General features: G+C 35.3%; 1 protein-coding gene across 1 annotated transcript in view; it reads right to left on the reverse strand.

The window, feature by feature from the left end:
* Window positions 1-4,330: 4,330 nt before the first annotated feature.
* Window positions 4,331-13,548, reverse strand: part of LOC117782835 (trichohyalin) — a 53,134-nt gene continuing 43,916 nt past the window's right edge. Inside the window, exons 14-22 of the mRNA XM_034619885.1 lie at window positions 12,317-12,499; window positions 11,650-11,970; window positions 10,532-10,720; window positions 8,090-9,823; window positions 7,262-7,516; window positions 6,189-6,631; window positions 5,994-6,128; window positions 5,224-5,287; window positions 4,331-5,158 (exon numbers count right to left, since the gene is read on the reverse strand). Coding sequence (XP_034475776.1) covers window positions 5,123-5,158; window positions 5,224-5,287; window positions 5,994-6,128; window positions 6,189-6,631; window positions 7,262-7,516; window positions 8,090-9,823; window positions 10,532-10,720; window positions 11,650-11,970; window positions 12,317-12,499 — 3,360 coding nt within the window. The 3' untranslated portion in view covers window positions 4,331-5,122. The remainder of the gene's footprint in view (window positions 5,159-5,223; window positions 5,288-5,993; window positions 6,129-6,188; window positions 6,632-7,261; window positions 7,517-8,089; window positions 9,824-10,531; window positions 10,721-11,649; window positions 11,971-12,316; window positions 12,500-13,548) is intronic.

The following is a 13,548-nucleotide window of genomic DNA, read 5'->3' on the forward strand; positions in this document are numbered from 1 at the left end:
AGTTTTATTTATAAATAGCACTGCTTGACTGTGTTAACGTATGCACTGCTTGCCATTTGCCACTTCTGTTAACGCGCATTGGAGTTAACAGGGTTATGTAAACGCAATAGTGGAACTGTACACACGTGAGCTGCGTGAAGTTGGCTGCGCATGCTAACATGCGCGCGATAGTTTAAGCAACACTGTAAAAAGGGAAAAAGTTATTATTATGTATAAATACTTACGCTTCTATAAAAACTTGACGATTGATTGCACAATGAATTTCATATTATTTGAAATATATTTTATTGGTAGGCAGTTTTGAAGAACATTTGTAATGACATTTATATATAATGAACATGTTTCAAATAAACGTTTCCATTTTTTTCATACCTCTCATTTCATCTCGATTTTAATATTCTTCTATGTATGTATATAATAAATTTATTTATTTTTTTTAAATATTATTTTTTGTTATTTATTACTTATATTGTTTTTTGTTTTTGTTGTTGGTTTTTTTTTGTTAGTTGCTGCGGTTGCGTTTTTGTTGCTTTTGTTGTTGTTGTTTGTTTTGTTTTTCTTTGTTTAATGCATATACCTTGTAAACTTATTTAGTTCATATATGTATGTATAATATAAATATATATATATGTATGTATATATATATATATTTATATGTATGTGTATATATATAATGGCTTATCTATATATATATATATATATAATATGTATATATATATATATGTATTTATTTATTATTTATTTATCAATAATCAATATCGTAGATCACCAAACTTGTTAAAAAAATGTTTACACGAATTTTATTTTGCCTCTTTATGTTTTTTGTTGTTGTTGTTTTTTTCCTAGTTTTCTTTTTCCATTGCTCGCTTATCAAATTGTTGATGTTCTTGTTGTTGTTGTGGTTTTTATCGTATTTTATGATCGTATGTGGAACTTCTCGGTCTACGTTATCTGATGACATAGAGTTTCTTTGTTTATTATCTTTTCCATTTCTTTTTTTAATAAGTAAATATTTTGCGCTTTCCTCGTTCGTTTTCTTCTATACTTTTTAAATACTCTTGTACATATCTATATGTGGGTGTGTGTGTTTATATATATATTCAATCAGTAGTCTACATATAGTACAAGTAATTATTTTGACAAAAAAAATGCTCAAATTTTATTTCATATTATTAAAATCAAAACCCAGATCTATAGAGAAATTTTCGTTCGATATTAATTAAATTAAAATGTACAATGATTTTAAAGGCCAAATCATTAAGAATAAAGGGTATTCCTTTACTTTAATAAAAATAAGAATCGAATAAAATTTATAAATCTGCAATGCTTATGTAATTATTAAAAACAATTTAAAAATTATTGTTTTAAATGTATCGATTCACTGGTCAAAATAATTACTTGACTTCATATACTATATGTACACAAAAGTTAAATAATAACATATTAAAATCAAACAAATTTTTAATGTGTGTGTGTGTGGGTGTGTGTGTGTGTGTGTGTGTGTGTGTGTGTGTGTGTGTGTGGGTGTGTGTTACATGCTCGTTCTTTTAATTAATAAATTCATAATTTTCCTTACTTTACAAACTACATTTATTGCATACAATTTGTTACAGTGTTTATGTACATATTAGAATTTCTAGTTTTGTTGTTGTTGTATAGAAAATGTTGAAGCTTTTCTTGTACGACTTTTACTTTTTACGTTTTTTATTTTTTTTTTAAGTTAATAATTTGTAATTTTGGGTACACGACGGCGGGGATAATATGATTAAAGTGTGTTCTCTTTTTTGAAGTTAAGTCTACAGTATATTTATTTATTTATGTATATATATATATATGTATGTATATAGACAATGTACCAGTTATTGTTGAAACTATCTAGTTTAATAATTATAATGTTCTTAGTTTTGTTCATATTCATAGTCGAAAGGCAAGTGTTTTTTCATTTCTATTTAAAGAACTCGAGAGTGAGTGAAATCAATGAATAATATTCTTGAATTATCGATTAAACAAGTTATCGAATTTTGGTGCTATGCTATGTTGTTTTTTTTTTTTTTAATTTTTAATATTATATTTTACCTATATAATCATTTGCTCTAAGCGCCGATATGTTGGCTTCCAACAGATTTTATTTTATTGTTAAACTTTTGAGTTGTCGTAGTATGTGTAAGTATCTGTGTGTAGTTTGTGTGTGTCATATAGTATATATATATATATATATATATTGTCAATTGTTGTGTATTTGTTGGTTGTGTTGTTTTTAGTTTGATTTGTCTTAAATTGCTTGATTAAACTGTACTTGATGTTGTTGTTGTTGATGATAATGGTATGGATTAAGAATATATATATAGAGAGATATATGTATATAAGTAGTAGTATTTTGTTAGTTGTAGTAGTATGTGTCTTGTTATATATAATACAGCTGCTGTTATGCTTACTCTTTAAATATATATATTTATAGATGTTTATATCGATATATTTATATAAATATTTATCGTATATTTTTTTGTAGTATGTACACACTTGTCGTTTGACCGTTATTTAAGTTTATTACTTGACTTGCAACTCGTTTTTTTTAATGCGTTTTACCCGTCGTTCCTAGTTTAGGAACTTTATGGGGGGCCCTTAGTTATGTACACAAAGCGAACGTGAATCAAATGAATAGATTCACTCCACTCATTCATTCCACTCATTCGTTCACCCATTCATTCGATCACGTTGCTCAGATCTAACGATATACGTAACATAAAATTGAAGTAACATAACATGAATACAAACGAGTACCCATTCGAATAGACTGAATACACTTTCAAGTACCCGATATTCTCTAAAGTACTTGACTGACTGATACAGGTGTGAATAACAGGGTATGCTTTGTTTTTTGCCTAATTGCTTAGGTGGTAAGGATAACGATAACGATATCGGTAGCGATAACGACAACGATTAATTTTTTTTTTTTGCATAAATCGATATCTAGCTTGGACTAATAATGCTTATGAGGGTTTGTTCTCAAACTAATATTGCAGCGACAAATCGATTTTAATTGGTCGTTTAAGTATATGTATGTACTTATCGATTAACTATCGATTAAACAATTTAATTTTTAACTCCATAGTCATGATGTAGCTGTGGGACTAGAACAAAGACTGCATTCTCTACGTACACAAAACTAACTTATTTAATTATGAATTATTATTCAAACTGTGAGTGTTTTTATTTGAATATTTAGTCATGTTTCGCAAATTGTTGATATGATTGTGTTTGTTGTTGAGTTCTGAATGTCATGGGCTTGTTGTTTATTTCTTTTTGTGGCTTGGAACAAATAAATAATAGGGATATTCCCCTATTAAACTAACTAATGTCTAAATTCTATACAATTAAATGCGTAACACACAAAACATAATTTAACTACGCATAATTTTTATTGAAATTGTTTACTAATCGGAAACATTGGCAGTGATAAAAATGTAGTTTGTTAAAAAATAAATAAATAAATAATATTAAAATTATAAAATGTTATCATTTATTTAAATTTGTTATATATTTGAATATATATAAACGATAACAATAACACTAATTGAGAGTTATCGACTGTTAGATTCGCCTCAAAGCTCATTTCGCTCAGTTAAGAGAGATAGTATGGTGTCCAGAGTAGAAATTTAACTAGATGTTGTAGGTGTATGCAATGTATGATAGATGTATATTTTAACTAATTAAAATAGAATTCCAATTTCAATAGTTTATTTTTTATTTGAATAATTCGAATCTTTAGGCATATTTCTTGTATATTAATTCTTTGTTATTTTTGCTGCTTTTTGTTTTTTTTATTCTTTGGTACACGGCTAAAGGCTACGCAATATATAATAAATATACTCGTAATGCTCATACAAGTAGCTAAAATATACAGATAATCGTATATATATATATATAGAAATATCGTCATATCATTCTCATATCATGGATTATATATATATTTAGTATAAATTATTGCTCTACCATTTTATTAATTTGTATTTGTATATTTTTGTATTCATATTGTTCAATTACTATTACGATAAATGCATCTATGCTGTATTTACAGTGTAGGTAAGTATGTTTTTCTGTATGTGGCATGTATTTGTGATCTCTTCTTCTACTTCGTCTTCATCAATTGTTCAGTTTTAACTAACTATAACAGAGGCTAGCATATCGATAACTACAAATATGTAATTTAATAATTATGTATACGTCATCAGCGCCTAACAATTTTATTATTATTATATGTAGTAATTAATTATGTATATTAAATAATTTATTATTTATTATTAATTTTGCTTTAGATTTCTATTCTTTTTTGTTGTTGTTTGTGAATCACATTCGCGCCGTATGCAAAACTAATGATGGGATTTTTTCTTATCGAACGTGCGGTACCGAGAGAAACTTTACTTGATATCGTGTTATCGTGCTATCGCTGATCGTGTAAACTTTTGTGTAGTCTACTTAACAGCGCAACGATCGCCAAATTTACAAAAAATGATCAAGTCAACAGGTAACTAGACAGCGAGACAGCGAGAGAAAAAGAGGGACAACGACTGTGTAAAAGTGAGACAAATATATAGTACGTGAGTCTGGGATTTGGGTGTGTGAAAGAGAGATAGATAGAGTATACGTAAAAGTGGCATTTAAGGGTATACATTGAGTTAAGTATAAGTTCGAAAGAGTTACTAAGTTACGTGACCTTACGTTACGTAACGTGATGTTACGTAGCGTGTTACGTGTTACGTTCTGACTGACATTTACATAAATGCATCCATAATTTGAGTATAGCGGCAACCTAATTACAATACAATAAATATCAAATAATTTTCTTGCATTTACATATGTCATTTACAAATGTGTGTGTGTGTGTGTGTGTGTGTGTGTGTATTTGTGTATATGTGTGTGTGTGGTACATAGTAGTAGAAGAAATACTGCATAGTCGGTATCGGTAGTATACAAAATAGTAGACAGTGCTGTTTGTTGTTCATTTTGCTTTTTACTTGTTTTTTTTTGGTTTCGTTTTGTTTTTTTTTTTTTTTTGTTTTTCTATTTGCTTTGTAAATATTCATTCTTCTGCTTCTTTTGTGGGTTTCGTTTCCGTTTCTGTTTAGAAGAAGCTCTTCAAGAAGCCAGCGGGTCCAGCCTACATTTTGAAATTTATTCAGTTTTCAATAATATTCATTCTATTTTAATATAATTTAAACTCACGTCTTGTTGCTGTTGCTGCTGTGTTTGTGCTTGTTTGACTTTGGCTTGAGCGATCTTTAAGGCTCTGAAATAATATAAAATATATTTATTATTAAAAATCAGATTGATAAGAAATTAGTGTAATAGCAATTTGTCTTTAAATATATTTAAAGATATCATAATTCAGATAGTACGCGTCATTTCTTTTTTTATTTGTATATGAGAATATTCAAAAACATAGGAGTATATATTGGCGGATTATTGTTTTTTTTTATCTAATTAACAATTGTTTATGCTTTCTATTATTTGAGAGATCTATAGATTAATCGACAACCCCTTAAGAGGAAAAATATTTAATTCCTGATTGTCAAAGCCTTTTATAAATAATAATACTACTAATACTCTTTCTAAAATTTTAAGTGATATTTAAATTTTTTTTTGTATTCTATGAAGATTTTTTTTTTATATGAATTTTAAAATTTGTTTTATTCTATGAAAATTTTATATTTTGTTAAGATCTATTTAAATTCCTCTTCCCTGCTGTGAGTAAGATATAAACTGGCTCCCGATAGTTATCGCTCGTTATTCAGTGTTATCGATTAACAACAATACTGTTTAATGAGCATCAAGACACATAATTTAAAAAGTTTTTAACGAAATTTAAAGATTTTTTTTTTTAAGTAATGCCGCTTTTTATTATTTTTAAGAAATATCTATAGAAATTGCTATTCCCCGTTGATAGCTGGCTTATCTATCGCTATTCAGTGCTATCGATTATAGATTGTACTCACTGTTGCAAATCCATGATGGTCTTCTCCTTGGCATTCTGCTCCTCCTGTGACATTTGTACCAACTGCAGCAGTCGCTCCGTTTCGGTTGCCGCCTTCTTGTGCTCCTCTTTTGTGTTTTGCAGCTCCTTGACGCACCTATTAAACAAAGGAAGATTAGTTGGAGCCTTGTTAACAGCGCTTTAGATGATAGCTTACGCTTCGAGTTGCCGTTGCGTATCCATGAGCTTCTTGTTGAGCTCTCCCGCTGCCGCGGCGCCGCCTCCTTGAGTCTGTAGGGATTTCTCCAGCTGATCCATTTGCTCCTTTCGCTTGCGCAGCTGTACATCGAACTCGGACATTTTCTTCTCCTTGTCCTCGATATCCTTGCGCTTCGCCTCGATCTGTTTGCGCTGCTCGTCGATGATCTTCCGCTCGCCTTCGGTGGCCTTGGCCTGGTTATCGATCTGCTTTCTCACCTCCTCCAGTTGCTTCTGCTGCTGCTCCAGCTGCTGCCGTTGCACGTCTGTTGCCGCTGCCCCCGCGCTGCCAGCCTGCTGCAGCTGCTGCATTTGCTGCTGCAACGTTTGAATCTGTTGCTGCAGCTGCTGCACCTGTTGCTGCGCCGTCTGTAGCTGCTTTGCCTGCTCCTGGTTCGACATCTGCAACAAAGGGGGAAGTTCCATTTAAAAGAATTTACGACAAGTTTGAGACCCTAAGTTTAGAGACCAAATAATGATCAAGATCAATAATGATAAAGTGTTGGCAAAGTTCTACATGCTAACTATTTTGTATACCGAATTAATTTAGAGACCAAATAATGATCAAGACGATATTCCGCATGAAGATCGGTCAAGTTTTGGCAAAGTTATACATGTTTATGTGTATGGGTATGTCTAAGCCTATACCTGACGTATAGCTATACGTTGCTTATAAGGTAAACAAAACTTTTTTTTGTTGTTAACTACTTTTGTATACCGAATTAATTTAGGGACCAAATAATGATCAAGACGATATTCCGCATGAAAATCGGTCAATTTTTGGCAAAGTTATACATGTTTATGTGTATGGGTATGTCTTAGCCTATACTGGACGTATAGCTATACGTTGCTTATGAGGTAAACCAAACTTTTTTTTGTTGTTAACTACTTTTGTATACCGAATTAATTTAGGGACCAAATAATGATCAAGACGATATTCCGCATGAAAATCGGTCAAGTTTTGGCAAAGTTATACATGTTTCCTTTTTGTTTAAGTTTTTGTTTGGCGTATCGTTTGTAGTTGTTGCTTACCTGACTCTTTTCCAGCTCTTGAACGAGCAGTTCCAGCTGCTGTTGGAATCGATCGCGTTCCGTGCAAGCGGCTTGCAGTTCACCTTTGACCTTTTCAAACTCCTTGGCATCGATGCCACTGCCGGCGGCTGCTGCTGCCGTTTGTTGCTGTTGTTGCTGCGCTGCCTGTTGTTGTTGTTGTTGCGTCATTTGCGACATTTGTTGCTGCATCTTCTGCATCTGGGAGTGCTGTTCCTTGATGTGTTGGTCCATTATCTATAGGGTTGAGTAAAAAGTAATATATTTTTAAGTTTGCCTTAGAAATTAGAGCTTTTCTAGTATGCCATTACTTTTTCCCAATCTTTTTATACCCGTTACTTAAAAAATAAGTATAAGAGTATATTGTGTTCGTTGGAATTTATGTAAAAGAGAGAAGAAGGCATGTCCAACCCTATAAAGTATATATATACTTGATCAGCATCAACAGCCGAGTCGATATAGCCATGTCCGTCTGTCCGTCCGACTCTGACCGACCCTTCCGCCCCCGCAAATCGCGAAAAGCCACCACAGCCACAGTTTTTAAGACCATACAGTTTTTATGGTAATTAACGTAATCTACTAATATTATCTATAATATCTCTTAACCACAGCAAGATCGGACAAGTAGAACGGGAGTAATAGCTAACCAAAGTTATTAATAATGTTATTTTTTCAATACAATCACCTAAAAGTATGCAGTTGTTTTTATTAGGTAGAAATTACTTATCACTTATACATTTTTTCCAATATTTTTTTCAGTTTTTTCGACTTTAATATTGCAATTCTTGTAGAATTGGCATTCTCTCTCACCTGTATGCGCTTGTGCATCTCCTGGGCCGCCTTATCGGCCATATCGGCGCGATTCTTCTCCTGTTCGATGACCTTTCGCCATTGTTCGATCTCCTCGCGACTTGCACCTGCCGCTGCCTGTTGTTGCTGTTGTTGTTGGGGTCCAACGGCAGCCAAGGCTCTTTCGGATTCTTGTAGCTTCTGCTGTAGAGCTTGAATCTCCTTCTGCATGGCCTGTAGTTCGGCGGGTGCGGCTGGAGCAACGGGTTGTCCATTGCGCAATTTGCGATTCTCCTCGCGCGTCTTTTGCAATTCCGTTTCGGCATTTTGCAGCTCCTTCTGGAAGTTCATCAAGATCTCCTGGCTCTTCTCCAGCTGCAGCACAAGTTGTTCTCGTTCCATGGCCAGCTGTTTAATGTCGCTCTCGAGTTTCTGAACATGCTTTTCGATTTGGGGATTACCGCCGGCACGATTTGCCGTTGATCGTAACGCTTCCTTCTCCGATTCGGATTTCTCGAGACGATCATGCAGACGTCCCAATTCGGCGCCCATGCGATCGAATTCGATGCGCGTGGACTCAGTGTTCTCCTGCTGTTTGGCCAAATGCATTTGTGCCTTCTCCAGTTCCTTGGCCAAGCGACCGGCCTCCAGTTCGGTAGCGTCGCGCGACTGCAGCGCCTTCTCAAGGCGATCACGCAGCCGATCGATCTCCTGCCGCTCGCCCGCCGAGATCGACAGCGATGATGCGGACGCACGAACCGGTTCACCGGGGCTCACCGAGGACTGTTGCAGGCGCAAACGATCGACCTCCTTCAGCAGTTTCTCATGCTTATCTCGCGCCTTCTCCCGCTCAATGTGCGCACGCTCCAGTTCGCTGCGCTGTTTATCCTGATTCGCCAGGAGTTTCGCTACCTCACCCTTGGACAACTCCAGCTGCAGACTGGTTTCGTGTAGCTTCGACTCCATGTTTTGTATTTCGTTCTCAATCTTTTCGTATTTATCTTTGTATTTCTCAAAGGATTCGGACTCGTATTGCGATTTGCCGCGTATCGTCTCCAGTTCCATGAGTGTCTTGTCCAGCTTCTCGCGCAGTCGCTCATTTTCCTCCTTGAGACGTCGCGTCTCCCGGCCAAAGGTGTCCGTATCCTGCAGCTTGCGTAGCTCCACTTGATTCTTCTCGTATCGTTCGCGCATCTTCTCCAATTCGACGGCATAATGAGCTGCCTCCTCCTTGGCCGCCTCCACACTGGCGCCCGCTTTGGTCTGTGCCGCATGTGCGCGTTCCAATTCGTACGATACTCGTTCCAGTTCCGACTGCAGGTGCTCCTTCTCCCCCTGCGAGCGTCGTATGTCCGTCTGCAATTTATCGAAGCGATCGCGATTGTGCTCGAGCTCACTGCGTGCATTATCCTCGCACTCCTTGGCCCGACTCAATTGCAGAGCCGCCCTATCGCAGGCCTCCTGCAATCGTGTGCTCTCGTCCTGCAGCTTGCGCAGATCCTCGCGTGCCTTGGAGGCAGCCAGACCGGATCTCTCCGCCTCGACCTCGAGACGGGCACGATCCGCTTCGGCGGTATCGCAACGTGATTGCAATCGATAGATCTCATTTTGAGCACGATCGTATTTCTCGAGCATCTTCTCGAACTCCTTGTTGGAGGTGTCCTTCTCATCGATCAGTTTCTGGCTGGCATAGAGCGCCTTGTCCAGTTTCTCCTTGAGTATCTCCACCTCGGTAACAGCATCGTCGCGTTCCATCTACAAAACAGGAACAAAAAGAGAGAAAGAGACACAAAATTGTAGTGATAGTTTGAGAAAAAAAACAAAAAAGCAAAGCAGCGACAATTTTTTCTATTTATTTATTTAATATCAATTAAAAATAGTTTACATAAAGCAATTAAAGATTTAAAATAAATTAAAATGTGGAAAGTATACTTAAATAAAATTAAAAAAAAAAAACGGAAAAGAGAAAAAGTAAATAAAAAAATTGTTTTTGACAAATTAATTAAATTAAAAAAAAAATTAATAAAAATTTACATTTTAAACTGAAATGATATTACTATTTAAATGTATAAAAGACTAGGAGAATTTAAAACAAGTATTAAATGATCCAAAAACTGTTGTTTTAGTTCGGGAAACCCCAAAAAAAACCCAATCAAATAAGTTAATACTTGGTATTAGTAATAGTATTAATATTTGAATATTTAATAATTAGTAGGTATTGTTGCCAAAAGCATGTGTTGAACGAAGCTACAATATAATTTACAAACAGCCAATTTCACTGGTTTCAGTACCATTTTCAGTTCTCATGCGATTTTCGATTATATAATTGTTAGTTTAGTATTAGTTTAGAGTAGAAAGTATATTTTTTTGGTATAGATTAGATTTTGATAGAAAGCCAATTTTGTAAGCGTGTACCTCATTCTTTGATTCATTTGTTGGGTCATCAATGCATCGAAAAATTACCTGCAATTTCTGTTGTATGGCATGGGATTTCTCGTAACGCTCCTTTAACACTTCCAGATCGGTTTGCATCGCCTCCCGATCGCGTGCGGCCTTCATCAGTAATGTCTGCGATGATTCCGATCGTTCCTTGAGCGTTTCCAGTTCATCAGAGAACTGATCCCGCTCCTTCTGTATACGCGCTAGCTGCATCTATTTTTTTTTTTTGTTCAGGTTGATTGTCGGTATATATTCATGGGTGGTTTCATGGGTACACACACGCATAGCACAGACAGTTTGAAAGATAGATATACGTATAGGTATATGTATGCGTAGGAAGTACATTTATGTATATAACTATATATTTATATGATGCAGAGTATATTTTTATGTGTGTGTATACACTGAGAAAAACAAGCAACGTTTGAATTTAATTGTAAGAAGATTAAAAATATTAATTTTATATAAAAAATTGAAAACTAAATACTGTACATTTTAATAAAATGTTTTCGTCAACAATAAATTAATTTTTAAATTAAAACCTTGAAACTTTGTGGATTTACTAGAGACGATATTAACAGATTACTTTAAAATATTTTTCAATGCTCAAAATGTAATTACTTGATAATTTCGGTAATTATGTCAAATACTTTACTAAAAATCTTAAGTAAATCTTAAAAAACATATAAATATATTTATATTTTGTAACAAAATCGAGTTTATCTTAAAACGGAAGTAAGTTATGGCTTAATATTTGAGAAATTACGAAAACTTTACTTTATTTCTTAATAAATGAGTAAGTCTGGATATAATATAGTATATAGATATCAATAAACAATAACCTGTTTTTTTTAATGTAAAACTTAAAGAAGAAATATAAATGTTTATTAAAAATAAAATCAGTTTTCCTATGGAGGTTGCACTTGTTTTTCATCAGTGTATTTATTGTGTGCTAAGATGGTAAGGTGGTAAGTGTTTGCAAGGGATTCTTTCGGGATTAATCACAACACAATACAGTTACAGTTCACAGACATCGATTAGGCAAGTTCACAAGATCTACGCATGAGTGTGTGTGTGTGTATGGTTTCTTCTGCTGTATGTGTGTGGGTGACAGAAGGGGTTGGAGGGGGCAACCTGCATACCTGCGTCTTCTCCAACTTCTCACGAATGCGATCCGTGTCCAGCGTGAGAGTCTCACGCTCCTTCTGCATTCGAGCTGCCTGTCCGAGAGCCTTGTCGAGTTGCGATTGGAGATTGTCGTAGTCATAGGTTAATTTCTCCTTCTCGAGCACGAGGCGTCGGTTCTCGACACCGGCCTTGTCTAGTTTGTCCTGCAGATGATCGACCTCGTTCTGTGCCTTGTCCAGCGAATTCTGCAGCTTCTCGTGCTGCAACTGCGATTTGCCGAGCGTTGCCTGAGTGCGCTCCATTTCCTCCTTGATTTTCTCCACCTCGGAGAATGCCTGCGCACAGCGAGTGAAGCAAGTGAAGGGGGTAAGTTTGTACTTATGTGGGACATTGGAGAGAGTTTAATCTAGGCTGCAAACCTTCACTATTTTCGCCCCAATTTTATGAAAAAAAATTAAGTATAATTAATATATTCAATCCGGGGGTTGGCGAGTGAAGCGAGCAGGGGTTCGCGAGCTCAAAATAAAATTATAGTAAGCTAGTAAAATATAAAAGATTATGAAATTTAAGTAAATATTTTTTTCCGAATGGAATCTCTAAATTTTAAGAAATGGAACTGTTCGAAGGGTAGATCATTTTATAGGGTGGGTTTGCAGCCTTGGTTAAAAGAGTATTGCCTACCCGATCGCGATCAGCGTGTATACGTGAGACGCCGCTCTGCGCCTTCTCCAGCTCCTGGCGCAGACTCTCCTGTTCACCCTGGGCATTCTCCAGTTTCGCCTTGAGACGATACACTTCTCCCTGGCTCTTTTCCAGTTTCTCTTGCAGGGCGGCGGCTTCTTCGCGTGCACGCTCAGCATCTGACTGCTCATTATCGGATGTTGGGTGTTATCGATTATCGATTGTACGATTGTTGGGTTATTGGGGGGTAAATTGGATATGGATACGGATATTATTTACAGACACCATGTGAGGAGGGTCTTAAATGATTGATTGATTGACTGACTGACTGACTGACTGTCTGACAAAGGTAAACAACAATAGTACGAGTTCTTAAAGTTAATAATTACGAGTACAATAACGATAACGATTACGATAACAACTTCTAGAGCGAGCGATTAATGCTGCGAGGCTGAGCACAAAAGCGAATTGACAATGACTCATGACAGATGTCAACAAATGGGAGCGACAAAGAGAGAAAGAGAGAGAGAGAGCAGGCAAAGTGACAACGATAGGTGGCGCTTGGGTGCAACAACACAATGAGCGAGAGCGAGAGAGAAAGACAATTAATGTGTGTTTGTGTTTTGTAAAGCTACAAGTATTAAATCAAAGTAAGGCAAAGACTTTTAAGGCAAACTGTGTGTGTGTGTGTGTGTGTGTGTGTGTGTGTGTGTGTGTGTGTGTGTGTGTGTGTGTGTGTGAATAATGTACAGATGTGTGTGAGTTTTTTGTGTGTATTTGTGTACAAGAAATTAGCAGCTTAGGTAAATCAAGCGCAAGTTTTAGAACTTTTGCTGAATCTCTTAGAAAACAGTTGCCCAAGTCACGTTGTAAATGGCTTCAAGTCCGGACTGATTTTCCATGTGTGTGTATGTGTGCAGTTTTCAACGACAAAGTTTTGTCAGGTAAAACCTTATGTACTTCAGTAAGATTAGTATATCTGAACTTTGGACTGTCACTTTTGTTATTTCAAAAAGAATTAGGAATAGGGAAGATTTAAATTATGCTCACTGTTGGGCATCTTCACATTTTTAATACGAGTATAAATGTATTTATTGTATAAAATATACCAATTTTTAATTAACAATTTTGTGGCTTCAAAAATTTAAAATAAAATAAATTCATTTTTAAATTGAAAATGGCATAAGAAATTTATTTAAAGATAATTTTTTTTTTTTTATAAAATATGCCTA

The sequence above is a fragment of the Drosophila innubila genome, assembly GCF_004354385.1.
Source record: "Drosophila innubila isolate TH190305 chromosome 2R unlocalized genomic scaffold, UK_Dinn_1.0 1_C_2R, whole genome shotgun sequence".
Taxonomy (NCBI): domain Eukaryota; kingdom Metazoa; phylum Arthropoda; class Insecta; order Diptera; family Drosophilidae; genus Drosophila; species Drosophila innubila.